The sequence below is a fragment of the Pseudophryne corroboree genome, chromosome 7 (assembly GCF_028390025.1).
Source record: "Pseudophryne corroboree isolate aPseCor3 chromosome 7, aPseCor3.hap2, whole genome shotgun sequence".
Lineage (NCBI taxonomy): Eukaryota > Metazoa > Chordata > Amphibia > Anura > Myobatrachidae > Pseudophryne > Pseudophryne corroboree.
In genome coordinates, this window is record NC_086450.1 from 80,753,847 (window position 1) to 80,779,064 (window position 25,218).

Sequence of the window (25,218 nt, forward strand, 5' to 3'; positions counted from 1 at the left end):
TGACCGAAAGTTTCTTCAAAGCTGGGCTGTCAGCACTGTATGTCTTGGTGCCACTTCAACGCTGCAGCTCCATCACCTCCCAAGCAGCGTCACATACTACCGCGGCTTGTTCCCGGGTACTTGCGGCGCAGACGCTCCGGCTTTAGGCAGACGGTCACAGTCGCTCTCCTGATTCATGTGGCTGCTACGGGGAGGAGGTAAGAACGTCCCCCAGGTGGGACCCGTCATTAAATCGCGTTTTGTCCGTGACCAATGGAGACGGGTCAAGGTGCTGTCATGGACACTCAACGAGCAGGGACCCCGCTAGACCACCAGGGCAATAGAGCACAGGTCAGGTGTACTAACGCCCCATTTAATAAGGCTTGCTAGTACTTGGGTGGAAGTCCAGCATAAGGGAGCTGGCGCTTGACCTGTAGCCTCTCCCCGGCTCAAGGCGACATTTACTGCAGATTTTCCCACCCTGGAGCTGCCTCACATCCTCCCTCATTCCCTGACTGAGACGATGGGCGTTATCTTATAAGCATAGTTGCTGCTAGTCTCTGGGACTGCAGGGCAAGGTCTCCCTTGTAAAGCCGCCTGTATACAGTGCTGTGACTTTACAAACACTTGAGTATTCTACATGTCTTTATACAGACAGCATTAGTTAAGAAAAAGTACCTATTACAGGATATATTGTACGAGTATTCTGATATATACCTCCGGTCTAGGACAGTGTTGTGTTATATATACTAGTCCAGTGCAGTTTTGTCATAATAATTATCTGCATTGCCTGTGACTGTGTGTGCCTGTATCTGCTGTGTGGTTTCACTTTCAGTGTTTCCCAGATAATATCTATCACTATATTCTGTACCCTAAGGGACTAGGTCAGTATCATCTATATAGTGCGTCACCGTATTTACCTAATATGTGTATTCTAATGTGTGCACAGTCACGTAATACCGGATTTATTCGCTGGTGTTGTGTACTGTGGCTACAGTCACATACTAACGGATTTATTTGCAGGTTTTGTACTCTGGCTTTATCGTACTAATTCGCTCTTGTTGCATTTCTATACAATGTCTAACAAGAAGGGCAGTAAGTCTGTGGATGCTCCTGCATCATGCAGAGCATGTGCCAAAGATTTACCAGAGGGGGAAGCTGTGTGTGATGGTCTGTGTACTATGGGGGTCATTCTGAGTTGTTCGCTCGTTGACGATTTTCGCTATTCTGCGATTAGTCGCTTACTGCGCATGCGCAAGGTTCGCAGAGCGCATGCGCTTAGTTATTTTACACAAAAGTTAGGTATTTTACTCACGGCATAACGAAGCTTTTTCATCGCTGTGCTGATCAAAGTGTGATTGACAGGAAGTGGGTGTTTCTGGGCGGAAACTGGCCGTTTTACGGGAGTGTGCAGAAAAACGCAGGCGTTTGAGTTGCAAAACGCAGGAGTGGCTGGAGAAACGGGGGAGTGGTTGGGCAAACGCTGGGTGTGTTTGTGACGTCAAACCAGGAACGAAAAGGACTGAGCTGGTCGCAATGGCTGAGTAAGTCTGGAGATACTCAGAAACTGCTAAGAAATTTCTATTTGCAATTCTGCTAATCTTTCGTTCGCACTTCTGCTAAGCTAAGATACACTTCCAGAGGGCGGCGGCTTAGCGTGTGCAATGCTGCTAAAAGCAGCTAGCGAGCGAACAACTCGGAATCACCCCCCATGTATCATACATTTCCCAGTCAGTCTGCAGCTCCTGTAACCAATCAGGAGCCACCCTGGGCTGCTTTCACAAACCTACTGGGTACTCTGGTGGAACGCCTTACGCCCCCTATGGGACCACCTGTGCCATTACAGCCACAAATTGTCCCTATGGTTAATCCAACTTGGGCGGAAAATTTGTCTAACCAGGTGCAGCAATTAAATAATTCCTTGGTCAGACAAAAATCTACTCCAGGTCACTCTAGTATCTCTGGCTCACCTAAGTGGGCTGCTTCCTCCTTACAATCCACGAATCTCTTAGCTGTTTCATCTGAAGAGGAGGGGGAGCATACTGTCCTATCAGACACTGAATCAGGTGTTTCTGACGACGATTCTCCATTGCAAATTGATGTCCCTGCCCTTGTGGTTGCTATTAAGCAAATCCTACAAATCGTTGTTAATGAGGATTCCACTACTGTGGCTAAGAAAACTGATATGTTTAAACGGCAGAAGGTGGCTAAAAATCTATTACCCCATTCTGACCATTTGGTGGACATTAAGCAGAAGCCCTGGTCTAATCCAGGGAAGAAATTCCCTCTGTCTAAACGGGCCTTGGCTCGCTATCCTCTCCCTGCAGAGTTATGTAACAAGTGAAAAAAATTCACTGCCGGTGGATTCTCATGTTACTCGCCTAGTGGTGTTGTCCTCTCTGCCTGTCACCACTGTCACTTCACTGCAGGAACTGACAGATAAGCATGTGGAGGATGCCTGAAGTCTATTTACTCCCTTACAGGTGCTGTACATAGACCCACTATTGCGGCCTCTTGGGCTGCAAAAGGAATTGAAGCATGGGTTCAGGCATTAGGGAAGAGCTGCCCGAGGATATATCTAACGATGCCAGACAATACCTGTCTCACATTACCACCGCCACCTATTACATTCAGGAGGCGTCCTCTGAGGCGGGTGTGTTGGCAGCCAAGGCGTCGACTATGTGTGTCCTGGCTCGCCGTATTCTGTGGTTGAGGTCATGGAAGGTGGACCTAGACTCTAAAAAGTCCTTGGAGGTACTCCCCTTTAAAGGGGTAATTTTGTTTGGGGAAGACCTAAATAATATTGTGTCTGAATTGGCGGCTGCTAAGACTGCCTTCCATCCAAATACTAATCCTTCTAAAGGTACCTCTTTTGGTTCCTTTCGACCTCAAGGGAAAGCAAAAGGTCAGGGATATCTGAAACAATCTTGTGCTCCCTAAACCACTAAGCCCAAGGCAAAGCAGTCCTGGGTGGCCCGTCAGCCTGCTTCTAAACAAGATAAGCCTGCCGCATGACGGGTCTTTTTTGGCCTATACTCAACCTCAAATCACTGAACAAGTTTGTGAGAGTGTTTTCTGTATGGAAACACTGCGCTCAATTATACTAGCTATGGAACCCAGAGACTATATGGCAGGCATGTCCAAACTGCGGCCCTCCAGCTGTTGAGAAACTACACATCCCAGCATGCCCTGACACAGCTTTAGCATTCTCTGACATCAAATCTGTGTCACCACTGGTGGTGAAGTCAAGCATAGGGGATAAGACGCTGACCTGTAGCCCCTCCCCCAGCTCCAGCCGCCATCTACCTCTGTTGTTCCTGCTCTGGAGCTGCAGTATTCTCTCCCTCACTCCCTGACAGAGATTTTGGTGCCTTCACATAGCTGGGCTGGTCTCCGGGACTGCTGGGCACTGTCTCGTCTGTAAATCCGCCTGTATCATCAGTTCTGTACACTTACAGACACTTAAGTATGGGTGTAGTACGGTATGCCGGCGGTCGGGCTCCCGGCGACCAGCATACCGGCGCCGGGAGCCCGATCGCCGGCATACCGACAGCGGGGCGAGCGCAAAGGAGCCCCTTGCGGGCTCGCTGCACTCGCCACGCTGCGGGCACGGTGGCGCGCTACGCGCGCCACACTATTTTATTCTCCCTCCAGGGGGGGTCGTGGACCCTCACGAGGGAGAATAGCTGTCGGTATGCCGGATGTTGGGATTCCAGCGCCGGTATACTGTGCGCCGGGATCCCGACATTCGGCAACCTGAAGACCACCCTTAAGTATTCTACATGTCATTTTAAACACAGTTAGTTAAGAACAAGTGTACTGCTATCTGAATATTTAGTACAAGTATTCTGTGATATACATCCAGTGTTTACTGTGCATTGTTATATCTGTATACATACATATCTATGTGTAACTACTAGTCCAATGCAGTTTTATTGTTTATATGTAATAATTCCTGCATTGTACCTGTGACTGAGTGTGCCTGTAGCTGTGTGGATTCCATTCTTGTGTATCACAAGTTTTGCTATCACTATAGTCTGTACCCTGGGAGCTTGGTGCGTCAGGGTCTCATATAATATATAGTGCTACACAGGGTATACTGTTTTGTATTTCTCACTGTGTTTTTCAGTCACCCCACACCGCTTAAATCCTCTGTTTGTGCTCTGTGTTTACTGTCACAAAACATAGGGGATTATTTGCTGGTTCTCTGTTTGTCTGGCTATATTGTACTGTTACGCCCTAAGGCTACATCCCATACAATGTCTGCTACACAGGGCGGGACATCCGCGAACGCTCCTGCATCATGCAGTACTGTCACCATGGATTCACTAGTGGGGAAAGTGTTAGCTGCTGGTTCAGGTCCTGGGTGTCATACATCCAATGCATAACATCCAATGCTTAACCTAGTTCTTAGGCTGCTCCTCCATCCCCCTGCCCCATGCCTTGGACATCTCTGCTTTGCTCGCATACCACCATCAGGCTTCTACCTGCTTGGTTGCACCTCATGTCATCTGTCTGTCGCTCCTCCCCACCTAGATTGTTAGCTCTTCAGAGCAGGGCCCTCTTTCCTCTTGTCTAAGCCCTCTTCTCGACACATTTCACTCAGCGACCATTTTTATTTGCTTTTTCTCCTACTGGTAAATGGCCCCCCTCTATCTATGGCCGCCAGCCCCAAGTAGTACAATGATTACTCCCTCGCTACTTACATCTAAGCTGTATTATGTTTTGAGAATTGTGGTGTTCTTTGTTACCTGTACTCCATTTTTGTTATTTATTTATTGTTATGCTAAGTTTTGTCTCCCTGTACTGTCCTTTGTTCGGCGCTGCGAAACACTTGTGGCGCCCTATAAATAAAATATAATAATAATAATCTCCCAGTCCGCCTGCGGCATCTGTGACCAATCAGAACCCACCATGTGCAGCGTTTTCAAATATGCTGACTACGCTTGTAACATGTCTTACGTCCCCTTTGGGACCTCCTGTGCTATTACAGCCACATACTATGTATTGTCCTTGTAGTTAATCCGCCATGGGCGGATACTCTGTCTACCCAGTTACAGCAATTAAATCAGTCTTTGGTTAGACAAAAGTCCACCCCACGCCCCTCTGGGGCCAAGGGGTCATCTAAGCAGGCCATTTCTTCCTCACAATCCACTAATATTTCGGATAAATGTTCAGATGAGGATGGGGAATATACTGATCCGTCAGACAGTGATACAGTTGATTCTTACGAGGAATGTACAACCCAGGTTGATATTCCTGACCTTGTGGAGCCTATCAAGCTGATTCTCCAAATTGATGATGACATTGAGCCCCCTGCTACGTCTAAGAAACCTGATAAGTTCAAACGTCAGAAGGTTGCTAAAGTAGTTTTACCACATTCTGACCTCTTAATTGACATACATCAGGAATCCTGGTCATCTCCAGGACAGAAGTTTTCCCTGTCTAAAAAGATGCTAGCTCGCTATCCTATCCCTGCGGAGTTGAGTAACAAGTGGAAAACTCCACCACCGGTGGACTCTCATGTCGCCCGTCTTGTGTTGTCATCTACTCTGCCTGTCACCACTGTCACCTCACTGAAGGAACCAACAAATAAGCGAGTGGAGGGATGCCTGAAGTCTATTTACACTCTTACCGGTGCTGTACACAGACCCACTATGGCTGCCTCTTGGGCGGCAAAAGGAATTAAAGCATGGGTTCAGGCAATTGAGGATGAGCTGCCTCAGGATTTTTCTGACACTGACAGACGATATCTGTCGTATATTACCACAGCCTCTCACTATATTCAGGAGGCAGCCTCTGATGCAGGGGTCATGGCGGCCAAGGCATCTACTACGTCTATCCTGCCTCGCCGGATTCTGTGGTTGAGATCCTGGAAGGTGGACCTGGACTCTAAAAAGACCCTGGAGGTGCTTCCTTTCAAGAGAAACATACTATTTGGGGAGGATCTGAACAAGATTGGGACTGACTTGGCGACAGCCAAGACTGCGTTTCTCCCTAGTACTAATCCTTCTGCTCCGAAGGCTAAGAGTACAACTTTCGACCTCCAGGTAAAGCAAAAGGTCAGGCGTACCCGAGACAGGCGCATACTTCCAAAACCACTAAGCCCAAATCTAAACAATCCTGGGCCGCCCGTCAGCCTGCTTCCAAACAAGACAAGCCTGCTGCATGACGAGGCGGGTCTCCCCCTGGGGGACACCAGGGTGGGAGGCCGACTTTTGCAGTTCGCACAGGCCTGGTTAAAGACCACTTCAGACGTCTGGGTGCAAGAAGTTGTCTCTCACGGGTACACAATCTCTTTCAAGAGACGTCCCCCTCGCCAGTTCTGTTCAACGGTTATCCCCTCGGTTCCATTGAAAGCACACACTTTACACCTGGTTGTACAATCCCTCCTGGGAACAGGAGTGGTAGTGCTGGTACCTCTGTCCCAAAGAGGCAGGGGTTACTATTCGATCCTGTTTCTAGTCCCGAAACCAAATGGGTCTTTCCGGCTTATCCTCAACCTCAAATCATTGAACAAGTTTGTGAGAGTGTCCAAATTCCATATGGAAACCCTACACTTTATTGTGCTAGCCATGGAACCCGTGGACTATATGGTATCCCTGTACATTCAGGATGCTTACCTGCACATACCTATTGCCATTTCGCATCAGCAATATCTGCGGTTTGCTATTGGAAACCTTCATTTTCAATTCCAGGCTCTGCCATTTGGACTGGCCACGACACCTCAGATTTTCACCAGGGTCATGGCCGTGATGACTGCTTTCCTCCGTTGTTAGGGAATCAGGATCTTGCCGTATCTGGATGACTTGCTAATTCTGGCGAACTCCTAAGAGGTCCTCCTCAGTCGACTGGAGATGTCTGTCCTATTCCTACAAGCCCACGGGTGGCTCATCAATTGGAAGAAGTCCTCGCTGGTTCATGCTCGGAGCATGGTGCATTTGGGGGCGCTGCTGGACACACACAACCAAAGACTGTTTCTGTCTTCGGAGAAGGTCCTGAAACTTCAGGACAAGATCAGATACTTCCTCTCTCGCCCAAGAGTGTCGATAAACTCGGCGGTGCAAGTTCTAGGCCTCATGGTGTCGGCTTTCGACATGGTAGAGTACGCTCAATTTCATTCCAACCCTCTGCGGAGGTTAATCCTTTCTAAGTGGGATGGCCTGCCTCATCGAATCAGGTCTCAAATGATCTCCTTGACTCCGGTGGTTCATCTGTCACTGAGCTGGTGACTACAGGACCGACAGTTGAGCAGGGGCCGTCCCTTCTGGATCTCCAACTGAATCCTCCTGACAACGGACGCCAGTCTGAGAGGTTGGGGCGCGGTGTTGGAGCAACACTCTCTCCAGGGTCGGTGGACCATTGCGGAATCTCTCCTGCCGATAAACATTCTGGAATTGCGGGCAGTGTTCAATGCGTTGACGTTGGCCCTGCCTCTGGTACAGAACAGGCCTATTCAAGTACAATCAGACAACGCCACCACGGTGGCGTACATAAATCATCAAGGCGGCACTCGAAGCCACATGGCAATGATGGAAGTGTCAAAAATCCTCCTTTGGGCGGAACGCCATCTGCCAGCTGTATCGTCAGTGTTCATTCCGGGAGTCCTCAACTAGGAAGCGGACTTCCTCAGTCGTCAGGACGTGCACGCCGGAGAGCAGAGTCTTCATCCTGAAGTCTTTCAACTCTTAGTGTACAAGTGGGGCTTTACCAGCTGTAGACCTGATGGCGTCTCGACACAATCACAAGGTTCCGGTCTTCGGATCAAGGACAAGGGGTCCTCAAGCAGCGTTCGTAGACGCACTGGCAATACCATGGAACTTTCGGCTGCCATACATGTTCCCTCCAGTGTCACTCCTGGTAATACGAAGCTCAAGCAAGAAGGAAGAATACAACTTCTAGTTGCTCCAGCGTGGCCCAGATGGCATTAGTTTTCAAACCTGCATGGTCTCTCGATAGAGCATCCTCTTCTACTTCCTCAACGCCCAGACCTCCTCGTTCAGGGCCCTTGTGTCTACCTGGACCTGGCCAGACTAGCTTTGACGACGTGATTCTTGAGACATCACTCCTGAGAGCCAAAGGATTCTCTAAGGTGGTCATCCAAACTATGTTGAAAGCCCACATACCGGCATCTCCTCAGATATATTACAGGGTCTGGAATTCTTACTTCACCTGGTGTGCTGATAAGAATTATGATGCATACAGATTCAGAAGTACCAGATTTCTGGAAAGAGGCCTAGTCTTAGGCCTTAGTCTAGCCTCCCTCAAGGTTCACATATCTGCCTTGTCGGTATGGTTTCAGAGAAAAATTGCATATATACCTGACGTTCATACATTAACTCAGGGTGTCTTACAGATTCAGCCTTCCTATGTCCCTCCTGTGGCTTCATGGGATCTGTCTCTTGTCCTGAATGCCCTGCAAGAGTCTCAATTTGAACTTCTTGAGACGGTGGATCTTAACGGTCTTACGGCCAAGGTCTTGTTTTTACTGGCTATTGCCTCTGCAAGAACGGTGTTTGACTTGGGCGCATTGACCTGTCGTCCACCCTTTCTAATATTTCATCATGACCGGGCAGTTCTTAGAACTCGCCCAGGTTATTTACCTAAGGTGGTGTCATCTTTTCACCTTAACCAAGAGATTGTGGTTTTGGCCTTTATCTCCTCTGATTTGTCCTACAAAGAGCGGTCTTTGGATGTGGTATGGACTGCCTATATCAGGAGGGCAGATTCCCTTTTTGTTTTGTTTGGTTTTCAGAAACGTGGCTGGCCTGCGAATAAGCAAACCTTGGCCAGATGGATTAGAATGGTGATTGCACAAGCTTATGCGCAGGCTGGTCTCCCAGCTCCTGCTGCTATTAATGCTCATTCTACTCAGTCTGTTGTGCCTTCTTGTGCGGCCCGCCGTGGCGCATCCACAGAACAATTGTGCAAGGTAGCTATGTGGTTCTCTGTGAACACGTTTATTAGGTTCTAATCCTTTGATACTTCTGCCTCCCAGGATTTGGATGCCGGGTTCTCATACCCGCTAAGGCCAGTCCCCTTCCTTGAGGAACTGCTTTAGAACATCCCCGATGTTTCCCTGCGGAAACCAATGTAACCTGCTGCAGAAAAGGAGAGTTAAGGTAGACTTACCATTGTTAACTCTCTTTCTGCGAGATACATTGGGTTCCACAGGGCGCCCACCCTGACCCACCTAGCTTCTATGGGTTTGTATGGCATTAGCCGCTGCTCCCTTCTCCTGTCGTGAGAATATGGTTCTATGTGACTAACATCTACCTCCTCACTTACCTGCTCCTGCATTGGACTGGTTAACGAAACTGAGCTCACAGTGCTTGAAGGCGGGGGTTATGGAGGAGGCCCCAATACATCCTGGGACAGCCTAAAGCTTTAGCCTGTTGGTACCTCTGGATCCAGATCCACCCTACCTCAATGTTTCCCTGTGGAACCCAATGTACCTCGCAGAAAGAGAGTTAACATTGGTAAGTCTACCATAACTCTTCTTTTATTCACTTAGACTGTTATTCAGTTACATGTTTATTCATTACAAATCATTCAAAGGAAATAGCCTATTCTGAACAAAGTTTTCCTCCTATTCTGCATGTTTCACCCTATTTCACCACAACAGTCATTTTCTAAGATAACTATAACACTTTTCAGTGTGTGGTTGTGCTCTGATATACGCATGCCAAGATATGCGTATATCAGAGCATGACCTCACGCCCAAGAGTGGTATATCTATTACATATACAGATGGGTCCACGTTTATCTTGGCCTTTAATAGGATTAATTGAGCCAGGTCAGTCAGACTTAATCCCCTGCTGTAATGACTTAATCCCCTGATGTATTGTTCTCTGTATTGTATTGCAGCTGAGGACAATAGATGGAAGGGTTTATGTTAATAAACCATGGTGTGCCTAGGCGCAAGAAAGAAGTCAAGATAAAGGTGGACCCATCTATATATACTGTACATAATTTTATTGTATGTCTAGTGTCCACCGTCTTAATACAACTCACTTATGTCTTAAATTTGGAGATGCCTATTTAAGTTACTGAATATTCCATTTCCACCTTGTAACTTTATTGTATAATGTGTCCGTTATTAAACATCGAATGCTAAAATTGAAAAAACCTGATTCATATTTCACACATGGGATCAAAGTGCAGCTTTAACGTTGATGAGTTATCTTCTTGCTTTGCTAAGCGAGATTTAGAAACCTCTTTAAAAGAAAAATATTGCAGTGACGATTTTTTTTTATTTTTTTTTTACAAAAGTGACAAACCCCTCTAGAGCAAATGAAACGTTCCACCTCCCTCCCTAGGAATATGTATTGCTGTAACAACGCAGTGCACCAATAAAACAGAGGAGTCTTGTTAAGTATTTTGCTTATACAAATTCCATTACACTCATAGCATTAAGTGAATGTGTTTCCCAACTGTCCAGATGCTTAGGTAAATCCTGCTATCAATTTACAAGCTTAAAAACTCATTACAGGTTGAGTCTCCCATATCCGACATGCTTGGGACCAGAAGTATATTGGATTTCGGATTTGTTTCGTATTTTGGGATATTTGTATACCATAATGAGAGATCTTGGGAATGGGACCCAAGTCTAAACATGAAATGCATTTATATACACCTTATACGAGACTCAGTCAGAATCCTGACAGCGGAATCCTGACGGTCACAATGACAACTGATCCTGACAGTGAGTGTTATGGTTAGTTTTAGGGTTGCGGTCAGGCACTAGGGGGAGGGTTAGGGTTAGGCTGCAGGAAGGGATGGTTAAGGTAAGTTTGCAAAGGGGACGGTTAGGGTTAAGCTGTGGGGAGGGATGGATTAGATTTAGAAGAATACACACCAAGATCCCGTCAACATTGTGACTGTTGGGATTCTGACCATTAGGATCCTGATCAATGGCATGTCTTACCCAACCCCCTTACACATGTAGCTTGAAGGTAATTTTACACAATATTCTTAATAATTTTATTTCTGAAACAAAATTTTTGTACATTGAACCATCAGAAAGCAAAGGTGTCTCTACCTCAGTAACGCTAAGATAAAAATTGGTATCGGCTTTTCGGATAACTTTAACAATGTATCTTTTTATGTATGGGGAGTGATATTTATAATCTTTTCTTATTGAATCAGAACAAGGATGGATCTAAAAAAACAAACCAAAAAAAACCTGCAGTATGAAAAACATGCACCAACATAACGTGCTCAAAATAAGAGATAAAGTTAAGGCACATAAGGAGTGATAAATGTCCAGCCTATCAGCTTCCTAACTATCATTTTTCAAACACAGCCTGTGACATGGCAGTTAGGAAGCTGATTGGCTGGTGCTTTATCTCTCCTTGGGCCTAATTCAGACCTGATCGTAGTTTTGCACGGCTACGATCAGCCACCCTGACGTGCACGGCGGCTATTCTAGTGCACCCGGCAAGTAAGTCCCTTCTGTGCTGGTAGGCGACTTTTCGCCGTGTCCCGAGTCGCAGCAGCTGCGTGTAGCGTCTCGCAGCTGCCCCTCCCCCCGCACGGTTCGGACCGCGCCCCCAAAATGGCGGCCGAACGCTGCCGGCCGGCCCTCTCCCGCCCAGCGATTGTATCTCTAGAATGCACATGCGCACTGCAACGCATGCACAGTTCAGACCTGATCACCGGCTGTGTGAAAACGTACAGCAGCGATCTGGTCTGAATTAACCCCTTATGCGTCTCAGATTTATCTCTTGTGAAGTCTTAATACATTTGGGCCTGTATGCATAACATGTACTGCAATTGGCTTTTCCCCAGGTAAAGTCACCTACAGGCTGTAACAATTAGCGCCCAAGTGCATATCTATCATTTTCACAAGCTGATTCATCCTCTTCCACTTTAAATCTGGTTGAATAGACAGAGCTAACGAGTCACACTGACACTTACGGGTTTTGGCCTCATTCCACAGACTCCTCACTCTGGGCAATTATTGTACTTGTAATTTGTATCTGTTGATCTGACATGTAAATGTTTCTTCATGGTTAAAAGAAGATATCAGTTTAGGACAGTCTGAGTAGCAGAAGCCACCAGGCTGTGAAGGCATGAAATTAATTTGAATTTAGATGATATTTTCTCCGAGTGAAGAATCTGCTTTCCATCCATATCCAATATTGTGGTTTTAATCAAGTTCCGTGGCTGGCAGCCAGAGATTTGTCTAACTGAAATATTTGCACATTGTTACATTCAATATTAGAGTTTACAAAGATTTGAAAACCACATATTAACTTTATGGCCTAGAGTTCAGACCATACTTTTATATCCATGTTCATTATAGGGGATTAACCCTGTTCTATTTGTTCAGCTTTTATTGGCTTTAATTTCTTAATACGTTTATAAAAGCATATCAATGTTCATTTAAAAGTTGACATTAATACCTGTATATGCACAGAGAGGTGCAGGTGTAGTGTGATCATGAGTGGAAAACATTGAAAGGTCATTGGCTTAATTGTTTCATTTTCTTTAGTGTTAATGTTTTGTTCTAGCAACTACTGTTGGAATGATAAGTAGGACGATTAACATTATGGGGTGTAATCAATTGGGGGCACTTTTCGCTGTTTTTTTTTAGGGAGAATGGGGGATTCGTCCTATTCAATAGCAGGGCCGTTTTTTCGCCTAGGTGAAAGATTAAGCAGGAGCGAAAAACATGTGGATTGGCACAGGGCGTTTTCATCGGTTTTGAGACATTTTTCGACAATGCCTTTTCACTAAAAGAGTGAAAAGGCATTGGCGAAAATGCCTTAAAAAGAGGCGAAAACGGACCACAATTGAATACGCAGGGGGGCGAATTCGATAGCGCCAAAATTGTTGGAGGTAATTGAATACCCCCCTTTGACCTTCTAATGGCGCTTACTATACATTTGTCTAGGAATGTACATTTTTATTTATATGAAAAGGAATAATAATTTAGCTTTATAATAATTTAAAATAAATAAAAACAAAATATAAAATTATTGGTATTGCATACTGAGCTGCAAAGCAATCTTTATTTGTTGTGTGTCTTCTTAGATTCTGTTATCAGTGCTTTGATGTTCTCTGTATACTTTTTGCTATACATTATGATTTTGCCCTACAAAGGGGCTGATGGAGAGATGAAGGCAAGTCGGTTGGTGAATGTATGTTGTCCAGCTCCGCCCTGCACATGTGCCAGAGCTGAGTGTTTGCAACTAGGGGCGAGGCACAGTCGTTCCCAACTCTGGGCCTAATTCAGATCTGATCGGATCAGTTTCTCTGACATGCGGGGTCCGACCAGCACATGGCTAGTCCGCCCCCAGCAACCCCCCCTCACAAGGGTGCTTTTGCACCCACTGAGTAGCTCCCTGCCAGCGCAGCTCCTGCGTGCTGGCAGGGGGCTACCCAAGTCGCATCGGCTTTGTGTGACATCACGCAGCCGCCATGGCCCGCCCCCGATACGGTCCGGACACACCTGCGTTGTCCGGACCGCACCCTGCCAACGGCATTCTAACGCTGTTGGCATGCCCCCTCCCGCCCCACAACCGCCTCTGCCTGTCAATCAGACAGAGGCGTTCACAGCCCTGAGATGCTTTTAACATCTCACTGGGCTCCCGGGGTCCATGTGCGCACTCCACAAAGGAATTCAGTCTGCGATCGCTGCCGCTGCAGCGATCGAGTCTGAATTACACCCCCTGTTGTAGTTACTCTTATGACTGGAGGGAGTATAACCTGGCTGGAAATGGGTCATTCGCTAGTAGGCAAAGTTCAAAGGTATACATTCAATTTCTCAACATAGCGCTTTGCTCTTCTGCAAGTTTGTCCTCATGTAGCCCATACACTTGTGAGATATCAGGTACAATTCTTCGATTTCGACCGCATCTGTGAGAGAAATCGAAGGATTGTATGCACACCGGTCGAGTCTGGCGTCTCAAGATAGTATGTGCTGCACTTGATATTTATTGCATCGCAGTGTGATCGCATGTGTTTTACCATGCGATCTATCACATAATCGCATGGTAATCACTTTGGCAGTACAGGTGCAATTTCATTGCACCTGAACTGCCGGTGCGATGACGCGTCACGGGGCATCACACAAGTGTATGGGCACCATAACACTATATAGAGGTACAAAGGCAATCTTGCAGTGTCGGCATTACCGTAATTTCTTTTAGGCTTGCAGTCTGGCATTGTGGCATACCCAATGCTTAATTGAATTCCTTCCAGAGAGTTGCACGTTTGTGTAAATATGACTGATTTCAGATGGATCGTTGGCACCAGGGATAGGGCCGGTACATGTACGAACTGATTTGACTGACTGCTATGAACCCAAGCACATTGGATTTTGGATAGTCCATCCTCAGCAATGTGCACAACTTTGCATAAGGGTGTATATACACAATGCTGGAGCAATTATGGCGGACTTGGGTTCAATTGTGTATCAGCCCCGCAGTATATATGCCTTTAGTCCACTACATGATCTGCTTAATTTGCCCTGTGCTTCCCTCCTGAGAGACACAGGCAGTATTATAGTAATGGCAGAAGGATATGGGTTTTGGTATTCATGTATTCTCTGTGGCCATTGCTTGCACTGCTGACAGATAGTTGTAACCTTGGAACATGGCATATTCATGGGTTTAACAGAGATGGTAGCAGGAAATATTTACTAACAGTGTAGACCTTTGTTTTGACTTGGGGACACATATTAATGGTTTAGCACAGTAGTGTTGTCATTGCTCTTCACATGTAGAAAACAGGTAACATTATACTTGGCATATTTCACATTCTGGCGTTTTAGCACGTATTAACGTGTGATGTGCAGTGCACCAAGCTGGACAGCTGCACCGTGGATGGCTGGGTCAGCCAAGAAAAGATTCTTTGTTCTTGCCCAGAATCATAAGTTTGTAAGTTGCATAGATGCCCGGAATGTTTGAGAGTTCATGTATGCATTGCCGGCAGAATAACGGGAAACTTTATAGCACTCATAAAATTTTTAACATCTAATCTAATGTCATGCAAACCACATCGTATCTAAACCCACCTCACATTGCGCATATGTCTCTCAGCCTTTAACAAAAATTAAGCTGGCCATGATATCATCACATCACACCAATAGTCTCAGTTTATAGTCCTGTTCGAAAATCTACCCAACACTTGATCCCAGTGCACCTGTGTGTGTGTGTGTGTGTGTGTGTATATCTGCTGAATGCAGCACGTCCCTGTGAGGTCCGGAAGCTCATCCTAAGTGCTGCACATCCAACTCATCCTGTAGCCATGGCTGTCTTAACAGCGTTGTAGACTCTGGGCAAAGCAATGTGCTGGAGCCCCTATCCTCCCATACATGGGAATAAATGAAAAAATAAATAAATCATAAATTACCCCTCCTGCGTGCTTCCATACAGTGAATGGCTGTCAGCACTTTGACTGGTGGGTAGCCCCAGCGGTATCCGTTTGGATGGTCGACCATGTTATGGTCGACATTCATTAGGTCGACCACTATTGGTCGACATTGACATGGTCGACATGGACACATGGTCGACACATGAAAAGGTCGACATGCAGTTTTCAAAAAAAAAAAAAATATTTTGTGGAACTTTTCCATACTTTACGATCCACGTGGACTACGATTGGGAACGGTAATCTGTACTGAGCGCAGCAGTAGCGGAGCGAGGCACCTTGCCCGAAGCATGGCGAGCGAACGTGGTGCACTAATTGGGATTCCCCGTCACTATACGCAGAAAACGACACCCAAAAAAAAACAAAAAAAAAACTCATGTCGACCGTTCACGCGTCGACCATTTGTCCATGTCGACCATGCCAATGTCGACCAATAGTGGTCGACCTAATGACTGTCGACCATAACATGGTCGACCATTCATACCGCAACCAGCTCCAGCCAGCCACAAATCAGAATGCTGATAGCCATTCACTGTTTGTTTGCAGGCCTGGAGGCAAGCTGAGAATGCTACCTGGCTGCTCTGATTGTGTGTAGTTCAAAATCTGAGCAGCATTCTCTAAAGTATAATTGGGAACGGACTGTAAATTCAGTGAATGTTGACTGTATTGACGCTGTATGCAATATTGCGCAATCTAGCTATTATTGCTGTCTGCCAGTCTTTATATGTGGCTGAATATGAAAGCCATCCGGGAGAGCAGGTCTGCAAGTATATGGCCACTTTGGCATTACAGACAGTCTTGGTGGGGTTTTAACCCTAACCACCCCTTCCGCGGCCTAATGGTGCGTACACACTGGCCGATTGAACGGCCGATATATCGTGGGTCTGTCAGCCAGTATGTAAGAGCTATATGTCTGTGAATGCCATAGTTCAGACATATCGTGTCGGCCCTGTAGCACAGCCAATGGCCAGTATATATAACAATATATTGGCGCATCGCTGTGTGTGTGTGTACGGGTGGTCAGCCGACCGTCCATACACTGATTGACAGCTGAACTGGTGTGTAAATGCCCACCCAGTTCATGGTGTCAGTCCCGACGGATCGGGCAGTGTGTATGCTCAATAGGCTGCCAGGTCCGTCCATAGCTATATCTGCAGATCAATTGATATATCTCCCATTCCCTCCCGTAGTCTAACGCTAACCGTCCCCTCCTGCAGCCTAACCCTAACCTCCTCCACAGCATAACCCCAGTAGTTAACGGGGGGGATCTGTCGGGATTCCACTGTCAGGATCCTGACTGCATTCCGCCTGGGAGAGCTAAAATGATTAGCTTAATAGCTCAAAGTGATGCAGTTCTCAAGGTTCCTTAAAATGGCTGTTGGTATCCCGGCAGTCAGAATACCGACGCTGGAATACCGACCCTATTCTGAATGTCAACACCATCATCCAGAATAGGTACACCATCCCAGCGCCGGAATATCATCAGCCAAGATCCTCAATGAGGACACACCATGCCGCAAGCCAGGTAAGGCGCGGGTGGGGGGGGGGGGGGGGGGGAGGGTTAGGTTTAGGCAGTGGGGACAGGGGGTTAGGTTTAGGCAGCGGGGACAGGGGGTTAGGTTTAGGCACCTACGGGGGGTGATTAGGGTTAGGCTGCAGGGAGGGTTGGGGAGAGGGGGTAATACCTCTTACTCACCCCTGTTGGCTTCTCAAACATCGGGATCCCAACGTCGGTAGTACTACCGTCGGGATCCCGCTCGCTGGCAAGTCATACTGATCCCCTTAAAATCACATTTGCACAGTATGTAAAAGTTGGGCCCCAGTTGTCACTTTGCATATTTCACTGAATCTCTGAAATGAAGCTGCCACAAACTATGCGGGGAACGTGCTGAAATGTGACCTATTTCTTCAGATTTTACTGAGGATTGACAGTGTATTGGTTGAATTTGGTTTCAGTGTTATTGGTCCCTGCCAGTCAGTACTTAGTATCGGCTCCTTATAGCAGAAATTGCAGCATCCACACATTCATTTTGTAGCCAGGAATTCTTTTTCCACTTTTTCCACTTTTCCTAGCAGAACTGTTCTAGCTTATGTTTAGTTTACTATCTCCCAACAAGTAATAGTATCCAACTCTAGGAGCCCTGTAAAGACCATTCCACAGCTTTACTATCCTGTTCCTCTAAATACTTCATGGTTGGTTTTGAGTTTACCAAGCTTCTCGCTAGTCTGTACCCTACCCCTAGGCAGAGAGGGCTGCGTCATGCAATGTATAGTAATAATCATCTGGAAGACTGTAGAAGCTGTCGCACAGGTCATTGTTAGATTTTGATTTTATGTGTTAACTCCAGCACAAAAAAAGTTATTGTATTACATTGTACAGAAATGTTATGTGTAAAGTTTTCTACAGATTAGTTACAGGTTTGATGAAACATTCAAAGTAATCTAAGGTGTCTGAACATTTGCATCCAGCTGTAGTTATATTTTTATGGATGTCACACAATGCCTTTCCATATTATATCAATGTATATGTTCTATTTTGGCATGATTTAACCTCTGGGTATTTCTCTAACGTCCTAAGTGGATGCTGGGGACTCCGTAAGGACCATGGGGATTAGCGGCTCCGCAGGAGACTGGGCACATCTAAAGAAAGCTTTAGGACTATCTGGTGTGCACTGGCTCCTCCCCCTATGACCCTCCTCCAAGCCTCAGTTAAATCTTTGTGCCCGAACGAGAAGGGTGCACACTAGGGGCTCTCCTGAGCTTCTTAGTGAAAGTTTTAGTTTAGGTTTTTTATTTTCAGTGAGACCTGCTGGCAACAGGCTCACTGCATCGAGGGACTAAGGGGAGAAGAAGCGAACTCACCTGCGTGCAGAGTGGATTGGGCTTCTTAGGCTACTGGACATTAGCTCCAGAGGGACGATCACAGGCCCAGCCATGGATGGGTCCCAGAGCCGCGCCGCCGGCCCCCTTACAGAGCCAGAAGACAGAAGAGGTTCGGAAAATCGGCGGCAGAAGACATCCTGTCTTTACCAAGGTAGCGCACAGCACTGCAGCTGTGCGCCATTGCTCCTCAGCACACTTCACACTTCGGTCACTGAGGGTGCAGGGCGCTAGGGGGGGGGGCGCCCTGAGCAGCAATAAAAACACCTTGGCTGGCGAAAATACATCACATATAGCCCCCAGGGCTATATGGATGAATTTTAACCCCTGCCAGAATCCATAAAAAAGCAGGAGAAAAGTCCGCGAAAAAGGGGCGGAGCCTATTTCCTCAGCACACTGGCGCCATTTTCCCTCACAGCTCCGTTGGAGGGAAGCTCCCCTGGCTCTCCCCTGCAGTCACTACACTACAGAAAGGGTTAAAAAAGAGAGGGGGGCACTAATTAGGCGCAGTATTAACAATACAGCAGCTATAAGGGGAAAAACACTTATATAAGGTTATCCCTGTATATATATATATAGCGCTTTGGTGTGTGCTGGCAAACTCTCCCTCTGTCTCCCCAAAGGGCTAGTGGGGTCCTGTCCTCTATCAGAGCATTCCCTGTGTGTGTGTGCTGTATGTCGGTACGTTTGTGTCGACATGTATGAGGAGAAAAATGATGTGGAGACGGAGCAGATTGCCTGTAATAGTGATGTCACCCCCTAGGGGGTCGACACCTGAGTGGATGAACTGTTGGAAGGAATTACGTGACAGTGTCAGCTCTGTATAAAAGACAGTGGTTGACATGAGACAGCCGGCTACTCAGCTTGTGCCTGTCCAGACGTCTCATAGGCCGTCAGGGGCTCTAAAGCGCCCGTTACCTCAGATGGCAGATATAGACGCCGACACGGATACTGACTCCAGTGTCGACGGTGAAGAGACAAATGTGACTTCCAGTAGGGCCACACGTTACATGATTGAGGCAATGACAAATGTTTTACACATTTCTGATAATACGAGTACCACCAAAAAGGGGTATTATGTTCGGTGAGGAAAAACTACCTGTAGTTTTCCTGAATCTGAGAAATTAAATGAGGTGTGTGATGATGCGTGGTTTTCCCCCGATAACAACTGATAATTTCTAAAATGTTATTGGCATTATATCCTTTCCCGCCAGAGGTTAGGGTGCGTTGGGAAACACCCCCTAGGGTGGATAAAGCGCTCACACGCTTGTAAGGGCTCTACCCTCTCCTGAGATGGCCGCCCTTAAGGATCCTGCTGATAGAAAGCAGGAGGGTATCCTAAAATGTATTTACACACATACTGGTGTTATACTGCGACCAGCAATCGCCTCAGCCTGGATGTGCAGTGCTGGGTTGGCGTGGTCGGATTCCCTGACTGAAAATATTGATACCCTAGATAGGGACAGTATATTTTTGCCTATAGAGCATTTAAAAGATGCATTTCTATATATGCGTGATGCACAGCGGAATATTTGCCGACTGGCATCAAGTCTAAGTGCGTTGTCCATTTCTACCAGTAGACGGTTATGGACACGTCAGTGGTCAGGTGATGCGTATTCCAAACGGCATTTGGAAGTATTGCCTTAATAAGGGGAGGAGTTATTTGGGGTTGGTCTTTCAGACCTGGTGGCCACGGCAACAGCTGGGAAATCCACGTTTGTACCCCAGGTCGCCTCTCAACATGAGAAGACGCCGTATTATCAGGCGCAGTCTTTTCGTGGACAAGCGGGCAAAATGTTCCTCATTTCTGCCCCGTGACAGAGGGAGAGGAAAAAGGCTGCAGAAATCAGCCAGTTCCCAGGAACAGAAACCCTCTCCCGCCTCTGCCAAGCCCTCAGTATGACGCTGGGGCTTTACAAGCAGAATCAGGCACGGTGGGGGGCCCGTCTCAATGAATTTCAGCGCGCAGTGGGCTCACTCGCAAGTAGACCCCTGGATCCTTCAGGTGATATCTCAGGGGTACAAATTAGAATTCGAGACGTCTCCCCCTCGCCGTTTTCCTAAAGTCGGCTTTACCGATGTCTCCTTCTGACAGGGAGACAGTTTTGGAAGCCATTCACAAGCTGTATTTCCAGCAGGTGATAATCAAGGTACCCCTCCTGCAACAGGGAACGGGGTATTATTCCACACTGTTGTGGTACCGAAGCCGGACGGCTCGGTGAGACCGATTCTAAATCTAAAATCTTTGAACACTTACATACAGAGGTTCAAATTCAAGATTGAGTCACTCAGAGCAGTGATTGCGAACCTGGAAGAAGGGGACTACATGATGTCTCGGGACATCAAGGATGCTTACCTTCATGTCAAAATTTACCCTTCTCACCAAGGGTACCTCAGGTTTATGGTACAGAACTGTCACTATCAGTTCAGACGCTGCCGTATGGATGGTCCACGGCACCCCGGGTCTTTACCAAGGTAATGGCCGAAATGATGATATTCCTTCGAAGGAAGGGAATTTTAGTTATCCCTTACTTGGACGATTCCCTGATAAGGGTAAGATCCAGGGAACAGTTGGAGGTCGGTGTAGCACTATCTCAGGTAGTGTTGCGGCAGCACGATTGGATTCTCCATATTCCAAAATCGCAGCTGGTTCCGACGACTTGTCTTCTGTTCCTAGGGATGATCCTGGACACAGTCCAGAAAAAGGTGTTTCTCCCGGAGGGGAAAGCCAGGGAGTTATCCGAGCTAGTCAGAAACCTCCTAAAACCGAGCCAAGTCTCAGTGCATCAATGCACAAGGGTTCTGGGTAAAATGGTGGCTTCCTACGAAGCAATCCCATTCGGCAGATTCCACGCAAGAACTTTCCAGTGGGACCTGCTGGACAAATGGTCCGGGTCGCATCTTCAGATGCATCAGCGGATAACCCTGTCACCAAGGACAAGGGTGTCCCTCCTGTGGTGGTTGCAGAGTGCTCATCTTCTAGAGGGCCGCAGATTCGGCATTCAGGACTGGGTCCTGGTGACCACGGATGCCAGCCTGCGAGGCTGGGGAGCAGTCACACAGGGAAGGAATATCCAGGGCTTATGGTCAAGCCTGGAGACATCACTTCACATAAATATCCTGAAGCTAAGGGCTATTTACAATGCTCTAAGCTTAGCAAGACCTCTGCTTCAAGGTCAGCCGGTGTTGATCCAGTCGGACAACATCACGGCAGTCACCCACGTAAACAGACAGGGTGGCACAAGAAGCAGGAGGGCAATGGCAGAAGCTGCAAGGATTCTTCGCTGGGCGGAAAATCATGTGATAGCACTGTCAGCAGTATTCATTCCGGGAGTGGACAACTGGGAAGCAGACTTCCTCAGCACGACCTCCACCCGGGAGAGTGGGGACTTCACCCAGAAGTCTTCCACATGATTATAAACCGTTGGGAAAAACTCGACAGGTATTGCGCCAGGTCAAGGGACCCTCAGGCAATAGCTGTAGACGCTCTGGTAACACCGTGGGTGTACCAGTCAGTGTATGTGTTCCCTCCTCTGCCTCTCATACCCAAGGTACTGAGATTGATAAGATGGAGAGGAGTAAGCACTATATTCGTGGCTCCGGATTGGCCAAGAAGGACTTGGTAACCGGAACTTCAAGAGATGCTCACGGAGGATCCGTGGCCTCTACCTCTAAGAAGGGACCTGCTCCAACAAGGACCCTGTCTGTTCCAAGACTTACCGCGGCTGCGTTTGACGGCATGGCGGTTGAACGCCGGATCCTGAAGGAAAAAAGGCATTCCGGATGAAGTCATCCCTATCCTGATCAAAGCCAGGAAGGATGTAACCGCAAAACATTATCACCGCATTTGGCGAAAATATGTTGCGTGGTGCGAGGCCAGTAAGGCCCGACGGAGGAAATTCAACTGGGTCGATTCCTACATTTCCCGCAAACAGGAGTGTCTATGGGCCTGAAATTGGGGTCCATTAAGGTTCAAATTTCGGCCCTGTCAATTTTCTTCCAAAAAGAACTAGCTTCAGTCCCTGAAGTTCAGACGTTTGTAAAAGGGGTACTGCATATACAGCCTCCTTTTGTGCCTCCAGTGGCACTTTGGGATCTCAATGTAGTTTTTTGGGTTCCAAAAGTCACATTGGTTTGAACCACTTAAATCTGTGGACTTAAAATATCTCACATGGAAAGTGGTCATGCTGTTGGCCCTGGCCTGGGCCAGGCGCGTGTCAGAATTGGCGGCTTTATCCTGTACAAGCCCTTATCTGATTTTCCATTCGGACAGGGCGGAATCGAGGACTCAGTTTCTCCCTAAGGTGGTTTCAGCGTTTCACCTGAACCAACCTATTGTGGTGCCTGCGGCTACTAGGGACTTGGAGGACTCCAAGTTGCTAGACGTTGTCAGGGCCCTGAAAATATATGTTTCCAGGACGGCTGGAGTCAGAAAATCTGACTCGCTGTTTATCCTGTATGCACCCAACAAGCTGGGTGCTCCTGCTTCTAAGCAGACTATTGCTCGTTGGATTTATAGTACAATTCAGCTTGCACATTCTGTGGCAGGCCTGCGACAGCCAAAAATCTGTACATGCCCACTCCACAAGGAAGGTGGGCTCATCTTGGGCGGCTGCCCGAGGGGTCTCGGCTTTACAACTTTGCCGAGCAGCTACTTGGTCAGGAGCAAATACGTTTGTAAAATTCTACAAAATTGATACCCTGGCTGAGGAGGACCTGGAGTTCTCTCAATTGGTGCTGCAGAGTCATCCGCACTCTCCCGCCCGTTTGGGAGCTTTGGTATAATCCCCATGGTCCTTACGGAGTCCCCAGCATCCACTTAGGACGTTAGAGAAAATAAGAATTTACTTACCGATAATTCTATTTCTCGTAGTCCGTAGTGGATGCTGGGCGCCCATCCCAAGTGCGGATTGTCTGCAATACTGGTACATAGTTATTGTTACCAAAAAATCGGGTTGTTATTTGTTGTGAGCCGTCTGTTCAGAGGCTCCTCTGTTATCATGCTGTTAACTGGGTTCAGATCACAAGTTGTACGGTGTGATTGGTGTGGCTGGTATGAGTCTTACCCGGGATTCAAAATCCTTCCTTATTGTGTACGCTCGTCCGGGCACAGTATCCTAACTGAGGCTTGGAGGAGGGTCATAGGGGGAGGAGCCAGTGCACACCAGATAGTCCTAAAGCTTTCTTTAGATGTGCCCAGTTTCCTGCGGAGCCGCTAATCCCCATGGTCCTTTCGGAGTCCCCAGCATCCACTACGGACTACGAGAAATAGAATTATCGGTAAGTAAATTCTTATTTTTTACTACAGTTTCTAAATCATACGGCTACACTTCTGTACGGCTGTCTCTCCCTGGCCCCGTCTACCTAATGGATTCAGTTCCCCTTATTCCTACTTCCCTCCTTATTTTGATATATGCACCCCTCCTTACCTGTGACTACTTCTCATAGGTATGATGTAAGCTAATGTAATATATCAGGCAGCAGACAAGACCCTTTTTTATTTTGTTATTACAATGATGTTTTCTTTTTTATTGTTATTATATAGGTTATATTGGTGTCAGGTAACAAGCTCACCAGATATATAGAACCTTCCCAGCTCACAGAAGAATTTGGGGGAAGCCTTACATATGATCACATGGACTGGTTGAATAAAAGGCTAGTAAGTAGTTTTGCAGCATTTTCATTCAAAAGTATATATACAGTACATACTGTATATAAAAATCCGTGTACATAATGTGTATCTGTTATTACTGATGCCATCTGCAAACTGCCCGCTGAACTTCAGTTGTTTCATTGGTAAATTGTTCTTTGCCTTACTGGGCAGAAAACAATATATGGGAGGCGGTTATGTTACCGGCGCTCGGGATCCCGGTGGCCAGCATGCAGACGCCGGGTTCCCAAACACTAAAAATGCCACTAGTTGGAATACCGACCCACAGGGTCTGTTCCCACTCGTGGGTGTTCAAGACACCCATAGAGTGGGAATAGAACCCGTGGTGAGCACATCGAGCCACCGAACCAGCTGCATGGTGAACGCAGCTTTCCCGCAAGGAGCTTTGTTGCGCTCGCCCTCCCCCCCCGCCAGCATTCTGCAGCTGGGATCCCGGTGTCTGTATGCTGAACGCCGGGATCCCGGCAGCCGGCATAACTAACCCAACCCCAATACTGTACATAGATATTTTTTATGTAGATAAGAGGTGGTTCAAAGTCAAACTGTTTTAAACAATATTTGTTAAGACCTTTGGCTGCGACATTTGTGATATCACTGGTCCCTCCTGATTTGTTTTTTGGTGTTTTGCTAAACAAAAACATCATTATATTGTCTATTTTTCTATTAATTTCCTTTTAAACAAATATTATCTTATATTCTCTTAAATAAATTGATGTTAAAATAATATCCGTGTAATGGTGGCCATACAGCTACAATTTCCCGTTCTGCTGATCCGATCTCCACCCATATCGTCAATCAGCGATCTGTCTGTTAATCTGTAAAAGAACAGCGCTTTTCAAGTCCCAGACTCACATAGAAATAACTTTTAACCCATACATTTTCATTATATAAAAGTACATTATTTGTGACTTCAGATATGATATATTGTGCCTTATTTTAAAGCTGTGTGTCATTTATTTTAAGAGTTTTGTATTCACTGTCTGTAGTCTGGCAAAGTCCTTGTTCTGTTGAATGGGATAATGTTTTTGCCACCGCATTGCAGGTATTTGAGAAATTCACAAAAGAGTCGACGTCGCTGCTGGACGAGCTAGCTGTTATCAACAATGGGAGCGATAAGGGAAATCAGAACGAGAAAGACAGGTTTGTGATTGTACTTTACATGTGCTAGGTAGCGCTATCATCATAATCCCGTTATCAGGAACCATGTGTGCTGACTGCCTTTCACGTCTGACAGAGGCAGGAGTGGAGAGCTTTATGCCTGCTCTATAAGAAGCCTTGTTCAGTCAATCACAGCCAAAAGCAGTCTGTAA

At 46.8% G+C, this 25,218-nt stretch overlaps 1 protein-coding gene across 3 annotated transcripts in view; it reads left to right on the top strand.

Moving 5' to 3' along the window:
- Window positions 1–25,218, top strand: part of SESTD1 (SEC14 and spectrin domain containing 1) — a 402,961-nt gene that overhangs the window by 289,641 nt on the left and 88,102 nt on the right. For all 3 annotated transcript variants that reach the window (XM_063933342.1, XM_063933343.1, XM_063933344.1), the window contains exons 6-7: window positions 23,783–23,896; window positions 24,951–25,048. In XM_063933342.1, coding sequence (XP_063789412.1) covers window positions 23,783–23,896; window positions 24,951–25,048 — 212 coding nt within the window. The remainder of the gene's footprint in view (window positions 1–23,782; window positions 23,897–24,950; window positions 25,049–25,218) is intronic.